Below are 24,942 nucleotides of genomic sequence, written 5' to 3'. Positions count from 1 at the left end.
TAATAATTAAGGGAAATATGCATAAAGAATTATTGTCCTGTTTGGTTGGTTGGAACCGGAATCCCATTTCCATTCCTGGTGGAATGCATTCCCCCATTTGGGGGAATGGTCATTCCCTCCCCCTCCCTTGGGAATGAAATCCCATTCCAGCTGATTCCAATTCCTGCCTTAACCAAACAGACTATGGGAATAGGCCATTCTGATTCTGATTCCAGCTATGAACAAAACGGACCCTATATAGAAGTGTATATCTTGTCTAACCCTGCAGTAGGATAAGCATCACTTGTAAATATTACTATGTTCTTCTGTGACAATGAGAGGTGTTATTGTAGATCAAATGACTCATTATTTGTGAATTTTATTGTATTTACTAACTATTGAATTGAGCTCTTCACTTAAAATTATCTATCTTTTCTCTTGTTTTAACTTCTTCACATTTTCTTTGTAGGGTGTGGCTGTAGCACTACCTATCTATTTTGCAACACAGAGGTAAGAATTTCTTTAACCTTCTGAACAAGGTTTTGGCCAGAAACTTCTAAGGTCACTTGAAGTATATTGACTGAGAATATCATTAATTGGTTATGCATTTTTTCCAACATTACTGGAAAAGGGAAGATAGCGAACACCTGTGAGGATGATGTGGTTCAAACATTATTAAGTTCCAGATGAACTATATCCAGGTTGACTTTTCTTAGATACATGTTCAAAAAGGAAAGAAGGAATGCAGCATTCCAGCAGTACTGCACAAGGACTACTAAAATTTAAAAACAGGTAACCTGTATTAAAAACCTACACCCAAGGTTCAAAGTATTGACACGTATCAGCTCGTATCGTGCCGATGGCTTCCCGATACGCTTCTCCAGGGGTTGTATCGGGTCAGACAATGGTTCAGAGGGTAGCTGGGACTTAAACTGACCCCTCTGAACCGGTTTTGAAAAAAATAGATAAAACATAAAAAAACACCGATACAGGCGTATCGGCCTGTGTCGGTACTTTGAACCTTGCCTACACCCTTTCCTTAAATAGGTATGCAGACCTAATTAAGGATATGTATGAAGGTGCAATGACCAATGTTAGAACACCTGTGGGAGAGACATCTGATTTTACTGTTAAGATGGGCCTCTACCAAGGTTCAGAACTCGGCCCTTTATTTATTTGCAGTTATCATAAATGAATTGGCTAAACATATTCAGGAGGTCCTAGGGTGCATGTTGTTTGCTGAGGACATTGTTTTCCTTGATGAAATAAACAAAGGATTAAACACAAAATTAAGCTTATGGACAAATGCCTTAGAAACAAGAGGTTTTAAACTTTAAAGTTAGTAGAACTAAAATAAGAGTGCAAATCAGGGTACACTTAGGATTGGAAACCGAGATATATCTCAGTGTGACCTTTTTTGGTACCTTGGTTTCATAATTCATGATGAGGGAGAGATCAAGGAGGATGTATCCCATAGAATTAGAGTAGGATGGGAAAAACAAAGGGGTGTGTTTGGATTTGTAAAGAGACTGGGCCCTAACAGCCTCTCTTGTAATATCTTTTATTTTATGTTGATGGACCACACTTAATGGGCCTGTTATTTATTTTTGTTTATTTTTTCTTTATGTAACTGCCAAGCTGGCCGCTCACTTAAGGGCATTTTTGTCGTCATCAATTTTTAGATCTTAATAAAATAGGGTTAGAGGAGAATGGAGAATTATTCGACTCCTTCTCTTACCTCTTCTCTTTGCCATCTTCTTCTCCTTTACAGTTATTTAGATCTGTTTTATTCTGCGAATCACTAAGTTTAATCTTGATATTAGATGACTGATTTACATCTTGGTATCAGAGCGGGTTTAGTTCCTCTTCCTTCTTTTTTCTTCGTTCCTGTACACTCTAAAATCAAGAGAGTGTATGGAGAGATAGGTTCTCTATAGTATAGAGAACCACTTGCCTAGTTGGTAGAAGGGTTTGGAGAGTTTAGTTCTGGCTAGATCTGCTGCTGCCCAAAACCCTAGCCGACTAGAGATTTTTGAGGTTACTAGGAAAGGTGAAGCTCGGGTGTGGTGCTCTGTGCTTGGAAGGTGTCTTGTGACTGCTAAAGGAGGGCGGTTCAGGTTTGGAAGAGTTTGGGTTAGTTTGGTAGGTGTGGCAGCATCTTCTCTCTTCCTCCCATCTGCTGGACGGAGCAAAACCCTAGTTTTTCAAGCACCCAAGTTCTGGTTTGACTTCAAGTAAGTTTACATAGCCAAAATTTCTGTTCTTTGATTTTCGTTTGATTAATGGAGACATATGGAAGTGAGTTCAAGCAGGTGCTGGTTTCTGGACCTACCTCAGTAGATTTCGTTTTGACTGGTGTTACCACAATTAAGCTAGATGGGACGAACTATCTTGCTTGGGCACAGTCTATAAAAACCTATGTTTGTAGTAGAGGAAAACTCGGGTATCTCACAGGCAGTAAGGTGAAACCCGAAGAGACAGACCCTGAATTTGAAAATTGGATGCAAGAGAACTATACTGTTATAGGATGGTTAGTCAACTCTATGCAACCCCATATAAGCCAGCACTATCTCTGGATGTCTTTGGCCAAGGAAATATGGGACAATGTAACTGAGACCTATTCACAGAAACTGAATGTAGCCAGAGCGTACAAATTGAAAAGTGATGTGAAAAATCAGAGACAGGGGGAGAAGAGTGTAGCAATCTACTACTCTATACTAAAATCCCTATGGCAGGAAATTGATGTTATGGAGACAGTGGTATGGGAGAGTAAAAGGATGCTGAAATGTATAGAAAGTTGGTGGAGAGAAATAGGGTGTTTGAGTTTCTCACTGGACTCAACCCTGAGTTTGATATTATCAGACGGAATATTTTGGCCAGGGATGAGGTTACTCTTTCACAGGCATATGCTATGATAAGTAGTGAGGAGAGTAGGCGGCAGGTTCAGTTGCAGAGTCCACCTACAGAACATTTTGCACATGCGGGAATGAAACCAAAGGGCCCTACTGAGAAAAGAGAGCAGGTGTGTGAATATTGCAAGAAACCACGGCATACAAAGGACACCTACTGGAAGCTTCATCCTGGACTTCTTCCTGATAGGTTTAAGAACAATAATAACCCTAAGAAGGGCAGTCAGGTGGGAAAACCCAAGACTGCTAATGCTGCTACAGTACCTGAAGGGGGAAGTAAGGAGAGTGAAGAGAAATCAACCATTGAGCAGTTGGCTGCAATGAAGCTGGATTTTGAGAAGTATGGGAGGCTCCTAAATCACCTGGAAGCTACAGTTTCTTCAGCTCACCCCTCCAACAGTACATCATCTTCATCGGCTTTTGCTCACTCAGGTACTCGTGCTTCTGCAAATCATGCTTCGATTTCAGGTAATCATAAAATTCCTTGGATTATTGATTCCGGTGCATCAGACCATATGACCAGTCTATCTAACCTTTTTTGCTCATATCACCTTCTCTTTGGGAAAGAGAAAATATCCCTTGCCGATGGGTCCCTTGCCCTCATCTCTGGAAAAGGTGATATAAAGACCTCTGACACCTTGTTCTTATCTTCTGTTCTTCATGTCCCTAAGCTTAACACAAACCTCTTATCTGTTAGTAGCTTAACAAAGTCCATTAATTGCAGCATAACCTTCTTTCCCACTCATTGTGTTATTCAAGACCTGCAGTCTCAGAGGATGATTGGGAGTGGCCATGAGGCGAACGGAATATACTTGCTGGACACACCGGATCAAGCTTTGGGCTCATGGAGTTGCCTTAGAGTCAGTCGTGTTAGAGTCTGTTAACAATTTTATTATGTCATTTTTGGTTTGGTCACTTGTCTTTTTCTGCTTTGAGTCATCTGTTCCTAGATATGTTTAAAGGAGTGTCTTTATCGAGTCTTCATTGTGAATCATGTGAGCTGGAAAAGCATTGTAGACATTCAATTAGCAATAAAAGATCACTTTCTCCTTTTCATATTGTTCACTCTGATGTGTGGGGGCCATATCACATGCCAACCATGGGGCGTTACAAGTACTTTATCCTTTTTATTGATGATTATTCGCGTTACACTTGGATTTATCTTTTATTGCCAGTCATGGTTGAAGACTGAATGATCAATTTGGCATTGTTTCATACCAAACTTTTTTACCACCTCACTGAATCTACCAAACCATGCTCGAGGAGACTGTTTAAGCCTATAAATAGCCTTCTTTAGTCTGCACACCTTACCATCCTCCCCCTGAGCAACAAACCCCGTGGTTGCTCCATATAAACCTCCTCGAGCAAATCACCATGCAAGAAAGCATTCTTGATATCAAGCTGATAGAGGGGCCAATCATACATAGCAGCAAGTGAGATCACAACACGAACCGAACCTATCTTAGCCACTGGGAAGAAGGTCTCAGTGTAGTCAATACCATAGGTTTCGGAGTACCCTTTTGCAACCAATCTAGCTTTCAGTCGCTCTACACTACCATCAGGTAAATACTTAACAGTATAAACCCACTTACAACCGACAGCCTGCTTCCCAGGAGGAAGAGTGGTGAGGCCCTAAGTATGATTATGAGTTAGAGCTGAGAGTTCTTCCATTGCACAGCACCATCCTGAAGAGGCAAGGGCTTCCTGGACATCCTTAGGGACAACAACAGAGGATAACAAAGAGATAAATTGGCGATGGGAAGCGGAAAGGTGAGTGAGTGAAGCATAATTAGAAATAGGATGAAGGGTACAAGTGCGTTTACCTTTCTACAAGGCAATGGGAAGATCAAGATCAGATATTGGGTTTGGGGCTGGTGTGGGGACAACTGCTGGATCTGTTGACGTTGATGGAGTTGGAGGAGCAGCCGGTACATGTGGGCGATGTGTATACACTTGACAGAATCCGCACACACAAAGGAACGTCGAGAGCTAGGATGATAACACATACCCTTTCTGGGTCCGGGAATAGCCAAGGAAGATGCACTTAATGGACCGTGCATCTAACTTGTCTTTTCTTGGGCTTAGATTATGGACGAAGTAGACACACCCAAAAACCCGAGGAGAAAGAGGAAACAGAGACAAGGTGGGAAACAAGGTAGTGAATGGGGAGTGACCATCAAGGATAGACATAGGCATCCGATTAATTAAGAAGCAAGAAGTAAGCACCGCATCACTCCAAAAGGGTTTGGGAACATTCATGTGATGCATGAGGGATCGAGCTGTTTTCAAAAGATGACAAATTTTTCTCTCAGCCACCCCATTTTGTTTTGGGGTGTAGGTACATGAGGTCTGATGTATAATGCCATGTTGGTCCAAGTATTCTTGAAATGATGAAGAGAAATATTCATGGCCATTATCGGAACGAAAAATTTTAATGTGAACACCAAATTTGTTGTGAATCTTAGTATAAAATTTTTGGAAGATGGTAAACAATTCACTCCTTTCTTTCATTAAATAGAGCCACGTCATCTTTGAAAAATCATCAACAAAAATGACAAAATATCTATACCCATTGTATGACATCACTTTATAAGGATCCCAAACATCTGAATGAACCAAAGAAAAAGGATTCGACACACGATTATCAACCCTAGGACTAAAGGGAGCACGGTGATGTTTCCCCAATTGACACGACTCACAATCTAAAACAGAAAGTTGACTCAATGAAGGGACCAAAGACTTCAAAACTTTCAACGAAGGATGACCAAATTGACAGTGCCACTAGAGAGGAGAGAGAGATGACTGGAGAGTTGTTGATGTTCTTCCACTGCCGTCAAGATAATACAATCCACCAGCTTCATGCCCTCCACCAATCTTCATCCCCATCTTGAGATCCTAAAATACACACGAAGAAGGGTAAAAAGTAATAGAGCAATTGAGTGACTTGGTATTAACAGACATAAGGTTAAACAGAAATTTAGGGACATACAAAACTGAGGATAAATATTAAGGGGGCATGTTAACATTGCCAACACTACAAATGGAGGATGTGAAACCATTAGCAAGGGTAACAGATTGTGATGTTGAGCAATGAGAGATGGAAGAGAACACACCTGGAGTTCTAGTCATGTGATCGGAGGCTTTGGAGTCAATAATCCAGGGATTGGGTGTGGATGCCAAACAAGCCATACCTAAGTGTGCGAGAGTAGCCGTGTTCTGCTGTGATGTGGACTGGACAAACCTCTCATACTCATCACGGAGGACACTCATCATCTCCTTCTCGGGAACATTTGTGGATGTAGGAAGTATTTGATCAGCTGAACGACTTTGTTGTCATGGCATGATAGGCCTAGGTTGAGGGTGGACCATGCAAGTCATCGCAATAATTAATGGTATGTCCATCCATACTACAATGAGTAAACCTCCTTGGACCCGAACCACGTCCTCCCCCTGAATCTCTACCTCCAGTACGACCATCACCACTGTTATATGTAGGTCCACCACCACCACTCCGACCATATACCGAGCCACTGCTACCATTACGGCCAAACTAAGCTCCTCGAGCTCCACCTCTAACACCACAGCCCCTCAATATTTGGAAGGCTGATCTATCGAAAACATTAGAGTTCTCAGTAGATCCAATGGAAATCCTCCAAAGTCGAGCAAACACCTCTTCTAAGGAAGGGAGAGCTAACCCTCCTAGTATTTGAGCCCGCACTGGTTCATACTCAGATTTCAGCCCCAATAAGAATCGAGTCACATCAAGTTGTTCTCTTTTTTGTTGCTGAATTTTGACATCAGAAGTGAAGGGGTAATAAACATTCAACTCATTACGAATGTTTCTCATACTAGCATAGTACTCCTCGAAACTTTGATTGCCCTGTTGCAGATTAAAGTATTCTTGATACAACTGATGTACTCTGGTTCTATTGTCTTGTCCGGAATACAACTTCTTTGCATGGTCCCACTCTTCTTTGGCAATGTCAAGAAACATGAAATTTACACTAATCTTGGGTTCCATACTGTTCCATAACCACGTGATAATCCGTGCATCCTCTTGTTCTCAGTTATCATACTCATGAGAATCAGTGAAGGGTTTTTCCTCCCTTATGTGTTTCACCTTCTTCTTTGCCTTTAGAAAAACTTCTACAGATTTAGCCCAAGGTACATAATTCTCTCCATTCAATTTAATGGAGGTCATTTGAACATTCAGGTAGTCAGTAGGTATCATCACATTAGATTTGATATCATTGCTATCTCCCATTGTTGAATTCTGTTATTACTGAATTCGGCACACTGCAACACCACACACTGATCACACTGGTTTCAGCACTTGTTATTGTTGAAGATTGCACTCTTTACATCACAAACCCTGGCCCACAACTATCTGAAATCTCACCACACTGGACCACTCCCCCTTTGAATCACACTAAAAATAGCATAAACCCTAGCACACTACAGTCTGAAATCTAACCATATGATCTAAAACATACTTCCTATTTGATTCATAACAAAAAAAAAAAACACAGAAATCTCTTACCTCATTGCCAGAAATTCAAACCACACAAGACACATACTGCACCACACAAATCAGCCCTCTTCTCTTCATCGATTAGGGGAGAGCTTCTTAGAAACCACAACAACCGACCACGAACAACACAACTGGAGGCATAGAGACCTCCAAGGGAAGAGGGTGACCACTCCTTTTCAGCCCTTTCCCTTATCTCCAACCGATGGCAAAGAAACCAAGAGAAAACCCTAGACTGGGTACACAGAAAACAGAAATCTAGGCAGATCCGAGTTGCTTAGTTGAGCTCTGATACCATATTATGATTCGGCCTGCCCTTGAATTCTGTTAGTCTGATAACAGCCAAGAAGAGAGAGAGAGAAAAGGAGGAGAAAAGGAGAGAAGAAAAGTCTGGTTCGAATGAGAGAAAATTGCCTCTCCCATTCGGCCAGATATGTTTTATATTATTAATATAATGGAAAAGACACATGTGTCCCTACTTAAGTGAGGGACACTAGTTCTAATATAATATTATACATCAGCAACCTCAACACAAGTATAAAGACAGAAATACACCTACATACTCGACACTAATAGAAGCAATATGTGTAGTAGCTTGATTGCTACAAAACAATTTTATGGGCTTAGACACGAGAACTCCAATCTCTTGAACCAGATGCTTTAACCAAATTAACTCATAAGTTGTATGCGTCATTGCCCTGTACTCAACTTCAACACTGCTTATAGCTACCACACTCTACTTTTTACTCTTCCAAAGTTCCAAGTAAGAAGGTTTCCACCAAGGAAGGTAGAATACCCTATAGTTGACTTCTTATCCACTATGGATCCTGCCCAATCTACATCTGAGTATCCTTTGGGCACCAAGTCTCCCCATTTCTTATATAACATCCCACGGCCTGGAGAGCCTTTCAAATACCTCAACACCCACCACTATCCTAGTGAGTAGTTCTAGGATTTTGCATGAATTGATTCAACAGTCCTACATTGAAGGAAATGTTAGGCCTAGTAATGGTGAGATAGATTAGTTTTCCCTTTTGTCTCCAATATCTTCTAGGATCACTCGACAACTCCTCCCAACTATCATTCAACTTCACATTAGGATCCATGGGAGTGTTAACTGGCTTGTCTCCTAACAACCCTACTTCATCTGACATGTCAGGGACATTTACGTTGTGACAGAGAAATTCCCTACTTTGACCTTGCTACTTCAATTCCCAAGAATTACTTTAAAGATCCTAGATCTTTGGTTTGAAAGTGCTACTGTAGAAACTATTTAACTCACCAGTTCCCTATACATTATTCCCTGTAATAACTATGTCATCAACATAAATATCCAAAATGATCTTACCAGAGGAGATATTTCTATTGAAAATTGAGTGGTCAACACTTCACTGACATTGACCAAATTCCTGCACCACATTACTAAATTGACCAAACTAGGCTTGTGGTAATTGATTCAGCCCATAAATAGCTTTCTTCAGTCTACATACCTTTCCTACCTCCCCTTGAGCAACTACTCAGGGAGTTTCTCCTAGTGATTTAAAAGGCACATCTAAGCACTTAGGTGAGGCACATTTTAAGGTATGTGCCTCGCCTAGCCCTTGGGTGCAACACTTTCAAAAGGAACATGCCTGGTGCGCCTTGTGCTTTAGTGCAGGTGTGCACCTTTTCAAAATTGTGCTTCTCATGCACCTTGTGCTTTTAAAACATTGGTTGCTCCATATACACTTCTTGAAGGGCACCATAAAGAAAAGCATTTTTAATATCAAGTTGAAACAAAGTCCAACCAAAGTGGGTAGCCAAGGAGATAAGTACTTGTATTGAACCCATTTTTGCCACTAGAGAAATGGTATCTAAATAATCAACACCATGTGCCTATGTGTAACCCTTGGCAACCAGTTGGGCTTTAGACCTCTAAACACTATTATCCTAATGATGTTTCACTGTATACACCCATCTACATCTAACAACTTGCTTTCAAGGAGGTAAGGAGGTGAGGTCCCAACTGTATATTCTTTATCCATCACCTTCTTCTAGTTAGAGGATGCAAGAGCTTCCTAGACAAAATGAGGAATTGAAATAGAAGAAAGATATGGAAAAAACTTTTGATAGGTAGGAGACAAGTGAGCCAGGGAAACATAACAAGAAATAGGATGATTAACGCAAGAAGGCTTACCTTTATGGAGAGCAATGGGGAGATCAAGGTCATATGCTGAAGGATCTATTGACAGCAAAGGCATTGGTGGTGGATTAGAAATTGGAGCTGGGGCTGAGGTTGAAATAGTTGCTCTTGTTCAGATGGTGAAAGATCAACTGGATCCTGTTCACGTCTTGTGTACACTATGAATTGATGGTTGTATAGGCTCCTCGAGAGTGGGGATGAACACGTTGGGAGTAGGAGACAGAAGAGGGACTAAAGATGATGGTTCCCTTCTAGAATCGAAGGGTAAACTCTTAAAGAAAGTAAGGGCAGGGTCATAATACTTATGACCTTTCTGGGTTTGTTAATAACTAAGAAAAGTGCACCTAATAGCCCAAGAATCAAGTTTTTCAAGGCTTGGACCCAACTTGTGCACAAAACTAACACAACCAAAGACATAAGGTGGCAAAGAGAAAGGTGACTTAGGGCCTATTCTTTTACACTGATATTTGACCTCTAGACAAAAGTACTATGAAAAGTTTCTGTCTACTTCTCTACCTTGAAATCCTTGTGGCATGAGATTGACCATCTAGAGACCCTTGAGTGGGAGAGTCCCAAAGATGCACAGACTCACAAAAAGCAAGTCGAGACGAATAGGGTATTTGAGTTTCTGGCTGGTGTTTGAATTCAGAATATGACTTTGTGCGACAATAGATATTGACAAGAGATAGTGTGACCCTTTCTCAAGCATACTCCCTGGTGCATAGTGAAGAGACCAGGAGGAAAGTCATGATGCAGCCTCAGCCCCCTTTCCCAGCCCTGACAGCTATTAAACCTAAGTCAGGGGGTGATCCAGAAAGAGACCGGAAGAATGAAGATAAACGGGATCTGGTATGTGAACATTGCAAGAAACCCAAGCACACAAAAGATACTTATTGGAAGCTACATCCTCACTTGGTCCCAGCAAAACTAAGAAATAAGAAGGGTAATGCTCATGTGGCCGTGAACACTGATTCAGCATCCTCATCAGGCACATCCCTAGAGACTTTAGCCGTTGTTCGGGCTGCCCTCATACAGTTGGAAAAGGAAGTTGGGAGTTCAGCTCAACCATCTCAGTCACCATCAGCTCCTGCCACATCTGCATTTGCACATTCAGGTACTCGAGCCTCAGCTTACCATGCTTCAGCTCCAAGTAATATTGACCACTACTGGGTAATAGATTCAGGTGCATCCGACCATATGACTAGCTTGCCATCATTGTTCACTTCTTATCACTTGTCCTCTGGCCGAGATAGAGTATCCATTGCTGATGGCTCTCTTGTTCCCATTTCAGGCAAGGGGGACATCAAGCTATCGGATACTATCTCTTTATCTTCTGTCTTGCATGTTCCTAAGCTTGATACTAACCTGCTTTCAGTTAGTAGTATTACCAAACACATGAACTGTTCAGTAACCTTTTTCCCTGACTGATGTGTTTTTCAGGACTTGGAGACGAGGAAGGTGATTGGGACTGGCCGTGAGACGAACGGGATCTATTTGCTTGGAGAGAGTTCTTGTCGGGAGGAGTCAATGGATAAGAAGTCTTTTGTTTCCCAGTCTGTGAGTCCGGTTATGCTTTGGCATAATCGATTAGGTCATTTGTCTTTTAAGTCTTTGAAGAGTCTGTTTCCTGCTTTATTTGAGTCTGTTGAGTTATCAAAGTTGAGGTGTGAGAGTTGTGAGTTTGCCAAACATTGTAGAACCTCTTATTATTTAAGTAATAAAAGGAGTAATTCCTCTTTTGATATTGTGCATACTGATGTTTGGGGGCCATATCATATCTCTTCTATGGGTGGGTATAGATATTTTCTACTGTTTGTTGATGACCATACCCGCTTTTCTTGGGTCTATCTTATGCGTTCTCAGGATGAGGTTCCTGTTCTGACCCAAAACTTCCATCAGATGATTCTCACTCAGTTTGGGGCCAAAATCAAAGTCCTTAGATTTGATAATGCAAAGGAGTACTTTGCTCAGCCATTGACCTCCTACCTTCTTAGTCATGGAGTTATTCACCAGAGCACTTGCCCTTATACACCATAGCAGAACGGCGTTGCCGAAAGGAAGAATAGGCATATCTTGGAGGTGGCTAGAAGCATTATGTTTACCTCCAATGTACCTATTCGCTTATGGGGTGATGCTATCCTCACGGCAGTTTATCTCATTAATTGAGTTCCTTCCTGGGTTCTTGATATGAAAACCCCTTTTTCCCTTCTATACCCAGATGAGGAGTTGTTCATTGTTCCCCTTAAAACCTTTGGTTGTACCTGTTTCGTTCAGCTTCTCGGGCTTCATCATTCCAAGTTTGAACTTAAGGCATCCAAATGCATTTTCCTTGGTTATGCACAAACTCAAAAGGGTTATTGCTGCTATGATCCGGTTTCAGGGAAAAGGTTTATCTCCATGGATGTCACCTTCTTTGAGGAGACACCCTATTATCCTAGGGTTTCTCCTCAGGGGGAGAGCAGTGAGAGTGGGGCTGTTTTGAGTTTCTTTCCTCGGGGGGAGAGCAGTGAGAGTGGAAGTGGGGCTATTAGACAGTTTTGTATGCCCTTAGCTTCAATCAGAATGATGTACTTTATGAGTTTATTGTAAATGAATAAAAGTGCATATTTGATTCATGTTCCCTTGGTATGTTTCTGTGTAATACCCTTAAATTGGACATTTAATGAGACTCGTGTTAGTTTAGAATGTTCACAGCCAGTGGATCGGTCTGGGGAGACCTATCCTGACAAGGCTGACACTGTGGTGCCACCAAGTCGGTTGGGGTGGCCTGTCTCAGTTGCCAGGGTGAGACCCTAGGCACATACAGTGTAGGATTAATTGAATCTTTGAACTGGACCAGATTTCCAGTATTGCCCTGGACCTTGGAGATTGATGGGCAAAACTGGAAAGTTACACCCGACCCCTAGACTCGATTATGATACTGCACTACGTGTCGGATTGGGCTGTATTTGATGTACCAATCAGTGAGATCCTTAGCAGGGGTCAAAACCCGGGTATGTTGGGACAGTCCGAGAATTCATCTGAGTGGGTGATCATAGTGACAGGATCAGCCCCTTTGTCGGACAAAGGTAATGATCGGGGATGCACTCTCACTGATGGAAACCAAGACTGCCGGCAGCCGATTTCAACTGTTGAGATTTGTTTTTGCAAAGTATATTTTATATGAGATATAAAAGTATATATATTATGGTTTCTCAAATGTTTGTAAGAAGGTTTTAATTCCCGGGATCCATATAAGCAGAGAGTGCAACACTGTTCTTTGCAGCCAAGGGAGAGGTCCTCCCTTGTCGGGCAGTGTTTGATCATTATGGGCTGAGAGGTTAAGTGTAAGACCATTGAGGATAATACCTGATGAGCTAATCTTGCATCTGCCCACAGTCCCTGGGTGTTACAAGGTGGCTTGGCCCAGGGACCACTTAGGGTAAGTGTTGGGCCCATAGAGCTCATTTGATGGGTTTCAGGGGGTGCACTGTCCATAACAGTGTATTCGGCCAGGCCTTGTAACAAAGGTTGGGCCGAACCCATGTGGCTGATGTGTAGATCAGTGCTCGGGTCCCACGCCATACAAGGAAGCCCAACTGGGTAGTAGTTAGGAAGGTTAAGTGAACACATAAGCTTAATGGGCCTAAAGCCCATTTCGAATTGGACTATTTATCTAGTTAATTAAAGGGGTGAATTCTGAGATGGATTAGCAGATAGGATAGGGTCTTGAAACCTCCTAATGAGATTAGGAGAAGGCTAATCTAATCTACAGATAAGATAAGGGTTTATCCTTATCACCTGAAGAGAAGGCTGATCCAAATATGATTTGGATAAGCAGCTCCTAATGGGATTAGGAGCTGATCCTTTAGGTTAACAAAAGAAGGAGGGGGCGGCAGCCTTTAGACATCACATCAGATTTTCTTCAGTGCTGAAATCACAATAAGAGAGAATTCTGCACCCTACAAATACTCTCTTGCCGCCTCCCTGCTCTTGCTGCCCTGTTTGCCAGTTCGATCTCCAGTTGTGGGAGAAGTCAAGATTGGATCTTGACATCAGTTCTTGGAGGAAGAATTGATAGGAAGCTGTGCTCACGTGCCATCCTGCTGATTCTTGCAAAGGACAGAGTTCTTGGAGAAGAACATTGCTGATTCTGCTCCATCCTGCACTGCGCCATCTTCAGTGGGAGTAGTTTTTGGATCCTTCCTTGGGCGTGAACACCTTCGTTGGGAAATACTACTTCTCCGTATCAGGTATAATCCTTTCCTACACCTTTTGATTCAGATCTAGTTCAGTTCATGGTTTCAAGAATGATCTTTGAAAATATGATTTTCTAAAATAGGGAATGCGATTCCCAGTTGAAGGGAGAGAAAAATTTTTGAAATTCGCCCCTTATTCCGCAATCTTTGGGCGTCCATGGGTTGGATCTCTCATCCCTTCAGGGCTGGTGGAAGTGGGGTTGTTTTGAGTGGGGCTGTTCCTTTACCTATTCCACTGGGTAATGAAGGCTGTAGTGGTGAGGGTGGTTAGAGGGAGTAGGAGTTGAGAGTCTATCACAGGCGATGCAGGCAGGTTGATCCTAGTCATCGGCAGTCCCGGCCAGCTCCAGTTCCTTCTGCGGCTCCAGATCCAGAGCCTACTGAGATACCTCCCACTGTTGCCACTTCCCCCCTTGTGGATGACCTTGATCTCCCTATTGCCATTCGCAAAGGGAAACGACATTGCACCACTTCTACAGCTCACAACATCTCACAGTTCTTATCCTATGATCGTCTATCTCTCTCTTACCGGTCCTATCTCACTTCCATTGCCGATGTCCCTATTCCAAGAACAGTGCAAGAAGCCTTATCAGTTCCAGAATGGAAAGATGCAATGCAAGTCGAAATGGATGCCCTGTTGAAGAATAATACTTGGGCATTGGTTGACCCAACAAAAGGAAAGAAACCGGTGGGATGCAGATGGGTGTTCATTATGAAGCATAATGCCGATGGCTCTATTGAAAGGTATAAAACCCGACTAGTCGCAAAGGGGTTCACTCAGACTTATGGTATAGACTACTTGGAGACCTTTGCCCCAGTAGCCAAGATGACCACCATCCGAGTTCTGCTATCCCTTGCAGCAAATCATTCTTGGCCCTTGTTCCAGATGGATGTTAAAAATGCCTTTCTGAATGGAGACTTACAGGAAGAGGTCTACATGCAGTTGCTTCCTGGATTCTATGATACAGAGACAGGTAAGAAGGTTTGCCGACTGAACAAGGCATTGTATGGTTTGAAGCAGTCACCTAGAGCTTGGTTTGATAGGTTCAGATTAGCCCTTGGAAAGTTTGGTTATGTACAGGCCTAGTCAGATCATACACTATTCATTAAGAGGGTGGAGTCCTCTCTGACACTACTTGCAGTATATGTTGATGATATTGTGGTGACAGGAAATGATAGCCATGAGATTGAGTCCCTCAAACAGCTCCTTCATCAAGAGTTTGAGGTGAAAGATCTTGGTGCACTACGGTACTTTTTGGGTATTGAGGTTGCTAGATCCAAGCAGGGGATTGTTATCTCTCAGAGAAAATATGTTCTAGATCTATTGGCGGAAACTGGAAAGTTGGGTGTTAAGCCTGCTGATACACCCATTGAACAAAATCACAAGATTAGTGCAGAGGGCGGGGAGCCTCTTGAAGACAAAGTTATGTTCCAACGGTTGGTTGGAAAGCTCCTATATCTCTGCCTCACTCGGCCAGATATCAGTTATGCAGTTAGTGTTGTTAGCCAGTACATGCACTCCCCTAGAACTTCTCATCTTCTTGCGGCAGAGAGAATATTAGCATACTTGAAGAGATGCCCGGGTAGAGGTATACTGCTCAAGAACAATAATCACATGACGGTGGAGGTCTATACAGATGCCGATTGGGCTGGGAGTGTTGATGACAGAAGGTCTACCTCTGGATATTGTGCCCTTGTGGGAGGTAACCTTGTCTCTTGGAGGAGTAAGAAGTAGAGTGTTGTTTCCCGCTCCAGTGCTGAAGCGGAATACAGGTCAATGGCTAACGGAGTGGCTGAAATCTTATGGCTGAGGTCACTACTTGAAGAGTTGGGTATTGACTATGAAAAGCCCTTAATGCTGTATTGTGATAATCAGGCAACTATTAATATAGCCCTCAACCCAGTGCAGCATGACAGAACTATACATATCGAAGTTGATCGACATTTTGTGCGAGAGAGGGTCACATCACAAGAAGTGTGTCTTCCGTATATCACATCTAATATGCAGCTCGCGGATATCCTCACCAAGGCTGTACCAAGGAAGAAATTAGAGACAGACCTATCCAAGTTGGGAATGATAGATATCTACTCCCAACTTGAGGGGGAGTGTAGAGAACACTGATGTGGGCCCCACAGCAGTGGTCCCCACTGCGTTCGTAGGACAGCATGTATAGTTATTTGTTTCAGTTATAGTAGTGTCAGTTTGGGTCAGTTTGTTAATTCAGTTGTTATTTATTTCAGTTTTTATTTACTTTATTTATCATGTAAGTACTAAGGGCAGATCTGTCCTTTCCATTATGTACTGAACATAACCTATAAATAATAAGAGAGTGGCGGCAGCAGATCTGTTAGAATCTGTCCCTCCTTTCAACCCTTGTGTTCTCCTGTTTCTCTTCTATTCCTTCTCCTTTCTCTCACTTTTCTTTTGTTTTTGTAAACCTAAAACCTATTAGGATTCAAGACTGATTACAGTCTTGATCTTCTACTTAGAAGACTTCGAAAGAAGAATGAACCAAACAATAATGCCATTGTTGAAGTGTGAGAGAAGAATGGAGAGCTTTTTGTGAACCACCACCAGCATCCAAATAGTACAATCCTCTATCTTCATGTCCACCAATTATCTTCCCCATCTTGAGATCCTGAAAGACACAATAAGAAGGATAAAAAATGACTAAACAATTAAGAGATTTAGTTTACTCAAACAAAAGGCTAAAGGGGAATTTGTGTACATATTACATAGAATATAAAAGGCGGTGTTTGGTAGGCTTCCGTTTATTTGATAAACGGTGCCATGTCATCGCCAAATCAGCATTTATCCCATCATGCCGATTCGTATGTATAGGTAAAAAAGTTGGTCTTGATTTATGTGTACACCAACCGTTGGGGGAAGTTTCATTTTAACGCTTCCTCCAACGGTTAAGTGTTTATTCACTGTTCCGCTGATGTGGTGCCTAATGGCGCCTAGTTGTCAATAAACGGTTTATCAAGTACTTTTTCTTGGTTTTGAAGACAAATCAAGTACAAACGTTTATTTAATAAACGGGAAGCTATACCAAACACATACAAAGTGAAGGTTAGAGTCAAGAGGCGTTACCAGTACTAGTGATGGAAGCAAGGATCAAAGTATCGATACGCCTCTGTGTATCAGTAGAGGCGTATCGGTACTTAGATACACACGGAAATAGTATTTTTTTTTCAAAATTTCGTTTTTGGGGAGCTAAAAAAGAGTATTTTTCATTAAAAAAGAGTGAGGTCCCAAAACACCTGTAAATAGGCGTATCGGAACCCAAAAGATATGATACGATACACCTGATACGGGGCGTAACTTATCGAAATTTTGAGCCTTGGAAGGAAGTAGTACCATCAACTAAGGTGACATTCTGTGACGTTTGAGGAGGAAACAAGGACAAATAAATATGGGGATCCAGTTATATGGTCTGATGCTTCAGAATCTATTACTTAAGGTGTAGGTTTGGAACAGGAAACTAGGCCAGCTATACCTGATTTAGCAAAGGGTAGAAGAAAAGAAAGGTGAAACTTCACATACTCCTCGTGTATGATAGTTACTGATTCCTTTTCCTTCCCACCACCTAAAGTAGGTGTTCTACCAATTGATGTAACATTATCAGATTGATTTTCAACTGCAGCATGACTAGCCCAAGTGAATGGTGGGCCATACAAATCATAACTGAAATTAACAGAATGTCCTTACGGCCACAACAGTTGCATTCATGTACCTGCCCATGTCCAGCATAACTACTTCCTCCATCTCTCCCACCACCATGACCAGCACCTCTCATTGCACCACCCCCTCTATCAACAGACACAATCTGTGTTTATGACCAACCCAAATTTGTTCTCATCAGTGTCATCACTCATTCACTAGAAAGAGCCATAAGAGAAGTATAAATTTGGAGGAAATAAACGAAACAGTGGTTGCACACTCTGACAGGCGACCCACTTTGTATTTATAGTGTATAAATAAAGAAAGAGAGAAAGAGAAGGGTTTGGTCTAGGAGAGAAAAAGCCTACTCTCCCAGACGACCCACTTTGTATTTATATTGTATAAACTGAATTACAAAAGTCAGTATTGTCCCTCATTACGTATGGGACACATAACTTAAACTCAGACAAAACAAACTATTCACTCTCAATTAGATAGACAAAGGACCAAAATACCCTTGTATTGTAGACTCTAACAGTTGGGAAAGAGGATATATTTGTTCAGATTTAGAAAACTGATCTGTTTCATTTAACAATTTAAAGCATCAAAACAAAAATTTTAAAAATGTCCTACTCGTCATGTGAGAAAAGAGAAAGAACAAATGGCTTCTTGCAACATTGTTGTTTTCTCATCAGAGGTGGATATAAAAGGCTTACCATAAAGAAAGTACAAGGATCAAACATAGAAAAATCTAAGCTCTTAAGTTTAGCAGCTCATCAGCCAACATATTTTCTTCCCTGGAAGTGTGGTTAAGTTCAAAGAACAAAATCAGTAACAGGGAGGTACTAACAATCCACTAAATTAATAGTTGAAAGTGGTCCATTTTGGATCTTAGAATATCCTCTAAGATAATAGAATTACTTTAAAAAATAATAAATTCATTTGTGTTAAGAAAGAGCATAGTCTAATACCATCTAGAAGCTCCCAGATTTTATATGCATTTTTTTTTTTGTATCTTTGAAATGGTTCTCAAATATCATTAAATGGTTACTTTGTCTTCGTACTACAGCAAATGGCAGGCATTCAAACTGGCAACCCTATCTGGATTTGCTGAACCCATGGGGGTGGTTATTGTAGGTATGCTAACTTGTCGTTGATACATATATGTGCTTTTGTGTAGTGATGAACCTTCTTTCTCAATTTTTGACTAAAAAAATATGCTTCTACTTGCACTCAAGGCAAGTGATACCTTATTAACCTTTTGCAAAGCCATTTGTTCATGTGGTACATTTCAGTTGAAATTTGAAAAGGCCTTTGCTATGAGTCCAAAATAAACACTTTTTGTTGAACAGTTTCTGAACTAAAATCTGGGGGTTTTCACTATGATGACCTGGATGGAGCTCCAATAAAAAGATGTGGTATAGGGGTGACATGGACATGGTGAATGAATACTTGGTAGGTCTCTTATCTGATAGATGGTTTGGGGTGGCCACATTCAACACCATTCCCCAACAGGGTAGCTATGGGTGAGGTCAACTATAGACGCTTTTACATGCATAAACACACAGCATGCCTTCTGTTGCTATTTGTAGACCATTGGTTACTCCTTTGAAGAAATGAGTACTTTTTCCTCTTTTAAATGGAGCCTATACAATAAAATGGTTTTTCAGGAAATAAACAAGTTTGTTTGATATTTAATATTCTAGAGTAGATGTCCCGCCTGAATGATTGAATTCTTCTTTTCTGCAATTTGAATTGATTGCATGTTTTTGGCTATCCAATAGAATGTGCTAGATCAGATCTTTTTTCATCCTAGCTCAGATCCAGAAGATAATGGTCCCAACTCCCATGCATTGTTCTACATCTTGGAAATACACTTTTTCTATAGTTGCAAAACAATGACTGGTTGGCAACATCTTTACCTTTATTTCTTTTTCTTTATCAATAAAATACAACATCTATTCAAATAATCGAGAAAGCAGAAAGATAAAACTATCAGGTTCTTTTATTTTTTTCCACCTCAATTAATGTATGCGTACAACAGAAGGAAAAGAATGCAGCATTTGCAGCATAAAAAACTTCTATATATCTCAGTATATTTAGAATTTTATTTGTGTCAAGATGGATTTAGTTCCTTGTGTGTGTTGAAACAAAAAAAATGCCAACAAGACATTTTTTTTCCATTTTTTTTTTCAATATAAGCCTTACATTTCCATTTTGAACTGTCTGGTATATTGTCTGTGGGACCTGGTTGTTCTGAAAGTTAGGTAACCCACTTGAAATGACTTTGTATTACAGATATGTGGTGTAATGGTAAAATCTTCGGATAGCAAAGTGTGAGAATGCAGCTTTGAGTTTGTGAATGGCCACTTTATGCAAAAAATGCCCAAGGTTGGGTCTGTATCCAGTCTACCTCTCCTAAATAGGGGTGGATATGAGCTGAGCTCAGCCAAGCTGAATATTAGACTATTTGAGCTCAGCTCAGTAGAAAAGCATAAGACTCAAGTTTGGGCACATGCTCGATTCTAGCTAGAAATACTAGCTTGAATTTGGCTCAACTCAAAAGCTTATATGTTCGACCTTGGCTTGTCTTGAGCTTGACAATGAGCCAAGTTGCATAGAAAAAACAATAAAAATTATACGTATAAAAGATATTTTTTATTATACATATAAAAAATTATTTCTTATTATACATATAAAAATAAAAAAAATTATATATAAGCTCAGTGAGGCTTGTGAGCTTCACAAGCTGAGCTTCATATTATTTGAGCTTGAATCAATTAGCAATTGAGCCTGTGTATTGGGCTTGAGCTCAGCTCCAAGCTTTTCATGAGCTGAGCTCGAATGGCATGTGAATAGCTTGATTCATGTCCACCCCTACTTCCATGATACAAGACCAATTTGCTATGCATTGTTCTAAAATAAATTATTAAACTATTCACATTCAAATATTTTTGTCCCTTTGCAGCATACCTATTCCCTATCAGTCTAAGCCCTGAAATTCTTGAAGGATTGCTTGGAGCAGGTTTGCTAAAGTGATACAATCTGTGTCTTGTGATTTTCAAGTCAATAAACCAAAATTATATTTATTGGTTTCTGGTCTTTTACCTTATATATGTATATTTCCCATGCAGTTGGTGGAGTAATGGCTTTTCTTACCTTGCATGAAATGCTACCCTTGTCATTTGATTATGCGGGGCAGAAGCAAGCTGTCAAGTCTGTTTTCTTTGGAATGGCTTTCATGTCTGCAAGGTAATCCAGTTCATAATTAAGAGAAACCACTTTACATTCTTCAGTTTAACAGGAAGAATATAAGTTGAAATGGCTAAAATATCACTAGTCTGATTAACATCTCTACATGTCTGTAAGGATATCTAGAGCAGTTGGAGCATTGTAGTTCAAGCGGTAATGCCAGTGAATTGAATGTCATGTCCAACATACTTGATAGTTAACATGTTTTTTGTTTTGTTTGGGGGGGGGGTGAAACAAATCAAAATGACCTTATATATATGGAGAATTTTATTCACTGAAATTTTGGTTGATTTAGAACTGCATTCATACTAAAATTAATTGTTATAAAGACGAAACTGTACAGTTAACAACATAGTTTCTGTTAATTCTATCCAGACAATTAAAAAAAAAAGAAACCTTGTTATGAAGTTCTTCTGGTAAGCATCACAGAGCTGTTTTGGTATTTCTTATAGAAAGAAATAAATAACTAAACTTAAAAACATAAAATTCTTGCTCACTGTTGTTTTATCAGAATTTTCTGTTGATTTTCCTGCACAAAAAAATTCAATATTGGATATCTAGTTATGAGCCACCAAAAGTGGAGGTTTCAGCTATAGGTTTCTCAATCTAAGTTTGTATGGAACATCAAACATGTTGGCATAGAAAATCCTGTCTTGCTTTTGTCAAGTAGATTGAAACCTGCTAGACCATCTAAAATTGGACACTTCCAGCTATCAATATGGATTTCATGGAAGTATGCTTTAGTATGGCCTATGGCGCATGATGAATGTCCCTTCTGCACACTACAAATATGCTTTTCCTAGGATTGCAGCCTTCTTCCTGTCCTATGAATGATGCATAGGGCTACCAAATGATTGCATGGTGTGCTTGGCCCATTCATTACAACTGTCTAATTATGGTCAAATGGATTGATGATGATAGAACGACAGTTAGATTATTGCTAGCTAGATTTTAGATGCATTTCTACTGCTACTAGCATAGTAGCATTGCCTTCAGTTGGATGAGTACATATATTTCTGATTGTTTTTTCCACTTGTGTATTGTGTTTTTTACATTTCTCTTACTTTTGCAGTTTATATCTTCTTGAAATAAGTTTGCCGAAGGAGATTAACTTGTAACTGTACTGGATGAGGACTGAAGAATGTCTGTGCATTCCAAGATAACCAACCTAGGCTCTTCATATGTTCATTGCTTTTATTTACTTGATAGCCAACAAGTTGTCTAGCATACATCATCAGCTTCTTCTGAAGGAAGGCATGTTTTATCATCTGCAGAATGGAAATAGTCACAAAAGAAAAAAAGGAAACAGAAAAGGGAAGGAAAAAAAAAGAGGTTCATGTGTTATATTCTCCACATATCTGGTTCTATTTCCTCCCTTGAGTGCCTATTCAAAATATATTCACATCGTTGTCATGACTCAAAATTGTTGTAATAAAATCGCCAGTGAGAAGCATTTTGCTTTCGATATGGAATCAATATCCACTGATGGAAGTGGTTGTAACCGAGAAAGCTTGGGGCCCATTCAGTGTCCAGAGAAATGCAGAGTTGTCCAGCAGAAAGTATTAGAACCTGCAGGACAGTTTATTTGATTAATGGATGACTGGTAAACAGGGTGTCTTTTTAGAAATTCCGACAGTTGTTCTTTTTAGGTTGATGGTTTACCTGATTGCTGAGAGATGCACTTAAAAAAAGGAGGATCAGAACTTGGTGATCTTATCAACCCTAGGATTAATGGTTTATTTTTCTGACAGCCTTTTCTTTTAAATTATTCCCCTGAAATCAAATGCAAGATTAGTTATATTACTTGTATTCATTCCATTCATCTGTAAGGCATAGGATTCTAAAGAGGTTTCTATAAGATTTCTATAAGAAAAACATCTGACTGTTTAAAGATTTCTGGATTCAGATTTTGGGATTGGGAGTTAACTAGCTCATCAAGCTACTACAAGGGATAATACTAATAGAGGTTAAGGGACCTAGCCAAGTACTGTTGCAAGCTTTATTCCAAATTAGAAATAAATTGATGAAACAGTCAAGGAGTATTTTGGTTGGAAGGTTTAAGTTGTGCCTGGTTCTTTATTTTGTTTGAATAAAAAAGGGCCAAAACCCAATGTTAGATCTGTCTATCCCAGGCCTTGGAAGCTCAAATCTGCATTCTCACACTTGTCAGCCTGAGGTTTTACTATTGCGCCAAGGAATGGTCCCTCTTGTATAAATCCTTTGGACATGAACGATTTTACATGGGGCACTAGGTCTGGTCTTATGGGGCTAAACTTGAAAGTGGTGGATGAAATCCTAAGAGAAAGGAGGGTTTCATAAACTGCAATCGTTGATTTGTTGTACGTGTAATGGCGCCACGAGCCCAAGATTACTAAGACATTCACCCTCAATTTTTTCTTTTACCTTGCTCTTGCCCATGAAATGGTTCACTGGAAATGAATATCAAGTGTTGGAGAGCTTGGAATTCAGAAGCAGATTTGCTTCTCCATTCTTGGAAATTGGCTTCTCTTCCACACAAGTGCGTGTTTTACATTACATGTGCCATACAAGAAGACATCCAACTGCAACCCATAAATGGAGAACATAGGAAAACTAGATATATAATAAGAAAATTCATGTATAATGAGCTGCATTTCTCCATTTCAAAGCTTGCATTTATGAATTTAGGGAATTTCATACATCTCATAACTTCCGAGGGGAGTTGTCTGAGAGTTGATTTCGTTGGACCATCAATGAAAGAAGGTATGGGTCCATTCTCATAAATTCTACACTTCTATAGAAGCAACGAGATTAATGGCTTTTGAATGCAACTTCCAAACATGTCATATATAAAACATAGATCCTATAAATGATTTATGGTGTTAAAGTTGTCTTGTCCTAACTTTTATTCTTTGAGAGAAAAAGTAAGCTTTTGATTGGATTTTCAAAGTTAAATGAGAGAGAGAGATTGGGTTATTGGTAGAGGGAGATAAAGACACCTATACTTAAAGCAAAAGAGAAGAAAAGTGTGTCATCAACTAAAGGAGAAAGAGGGGGAAATTTTTCAAACTTTATTGGGAAGAGGAACCACTCTTTAGAGAACTAGCCTAACCACAGATAGATTCAATGTGCTCCTTTAAATGCTATCTAAAGTTATCCCAACAAAAGATATGGAACAGGAGCCAAATGGGGAAGATATAGAACGATCCTTAATTGATAATAATGGCTGCACTAAAAAATATACCATGATATTTTGACAACATCTTACATATTTACAGTGGTAATCCATAGAAGGTTTGATTAGACTCAATACATACACAAATATATCATATGATAAGCTACCATCCAATCCAAATAGTAGATGTGTGACTTGTGTTATTGGTCCCTTATTGATGAAATAATGGGTGCCCTGCTTGTCTGTAGCCAAAACTGTAGCAATCAGATTATGCTATATCTAGTTAATTGTTTGATTTCAGGGCAAACAGCTAATTTGCCTGTTATTGAAGCAAAAGCTTCTGCATTTCAATATCATGGGCACATTGACTTTTTACTGAATTGCCCATATTCTGACAGATTTGGGCTTTACTGGTACATCCCAATGTAAGCCCATAAAAGGGTGATGTTGAAGCATCTTGAAAAGAGAGGACTAATGAGCAATTAGTGGCTTATCTTTGTAATTATTATGCAGGAGAGATTTCTTCTTTTGACTAGTATTTGGTAATCACATGAAAAGCATTAAGATTCGACAAGTAATATTGGTCATGGGGCTCCCCACTATGAACTTTAGACGACAAAGAGATAAGTTTGGGGCCCATACAGCTTCATTTAATTGCGATCTTACAACAACATTCTCCAATCTCCATGAATTTGAACCACAAATTGTATAATTTCACTTAGAGTTTGATTTTCCTTTGCCATGAATAAACGTTTAATTGAAGCTGTCATTGATTGTTATTTTCTTGTTATTGAGAGGTGTCAGTGGGACGACTAAAGGACATTGATTTCTATGTACCATCTGCAGTCAAGTTCTGTTTTATCTTGTTGATCACATGTGCCTGGTTGTAACAATAGCACTTTTTATGGGAAGATTTTTTCTTTTTTTATGAATATAAATCTTCATAGCTTTAACCTTTCATATGGGTGTTAGGTTAGCCTCCTCACGAAAAAAAAAATAAAGGAAAAAATAAAGGAAAAAGGCTCAACCTTTAACA

At 40.1% G+C, this 24,942-nt stretch overlaps 1 protein-coding gene across 3 annotated transcripts in view; it reads left to right on the top strand.

Moving 5' to 3' along the window:
* The window catches only part of LOC104590091 (zinc transporter ZTP29-like), a 48,143-nt gene extending 25,500 nt beyond the window's left edge, over positions 1 to 22,643 (top strand). For 2 of the 3 annotated variants that reach the window (XM_010248623.3, XM_010248624.3), the window contains exons 8-12: positions 449 to 489; positions 18,570 to 18,637; positions 20,469 to 20,525; positions 20,635 to 20,752; positions 21,825 to 22,643. In XM_010248623.3, the coding sequence (XP_010246925.1) occupies positions 449 to 489; positions 18,570 to 18,637; positions 20,469 to 20,525; positions 20,635 to 20,752; positions 21,825 to 21,870 (330 nt within the window). In that variant the 3' untranslated portion in view covers positions 21,871 to 22,643. Of the gene's footprint in view, positions 1 to 448; positions 490 to 18,569; positions 18,638 to 20,468; positions 20,536 to 20,634; positions 20,753 to 21,824 lie in introns of all 3 variants that reach the window. The other variant, XR_016082345.1, reaches the window with a different exon arrangement.
* The last annotated feature ends 2,299 nt before the right edge of the window (positions 22,644 to 24,942 follow it).

Source organism: Nelumbo nucifera, chromosome 2 (genome assembly GCF_055504915.1).
Source record: "Nelumbo nucifera cultivar China Antique chromosome 2, China Antique-T2T, whole genome shotgun sequence".
Taxonomy (NCBI): domain Eukaryota; kingdom Viridiplantae; phylum Streptophyta; class Magnoliopsida; order Proteales; family Nelumbonaceae; genus Nelumbo; species Nelumbo nucifera.
The sequence above is the reverse complement of the archived record's forward strand: the minus strand, read 5'-3'. Positions and strand labels throughout refer to the sequence as shown.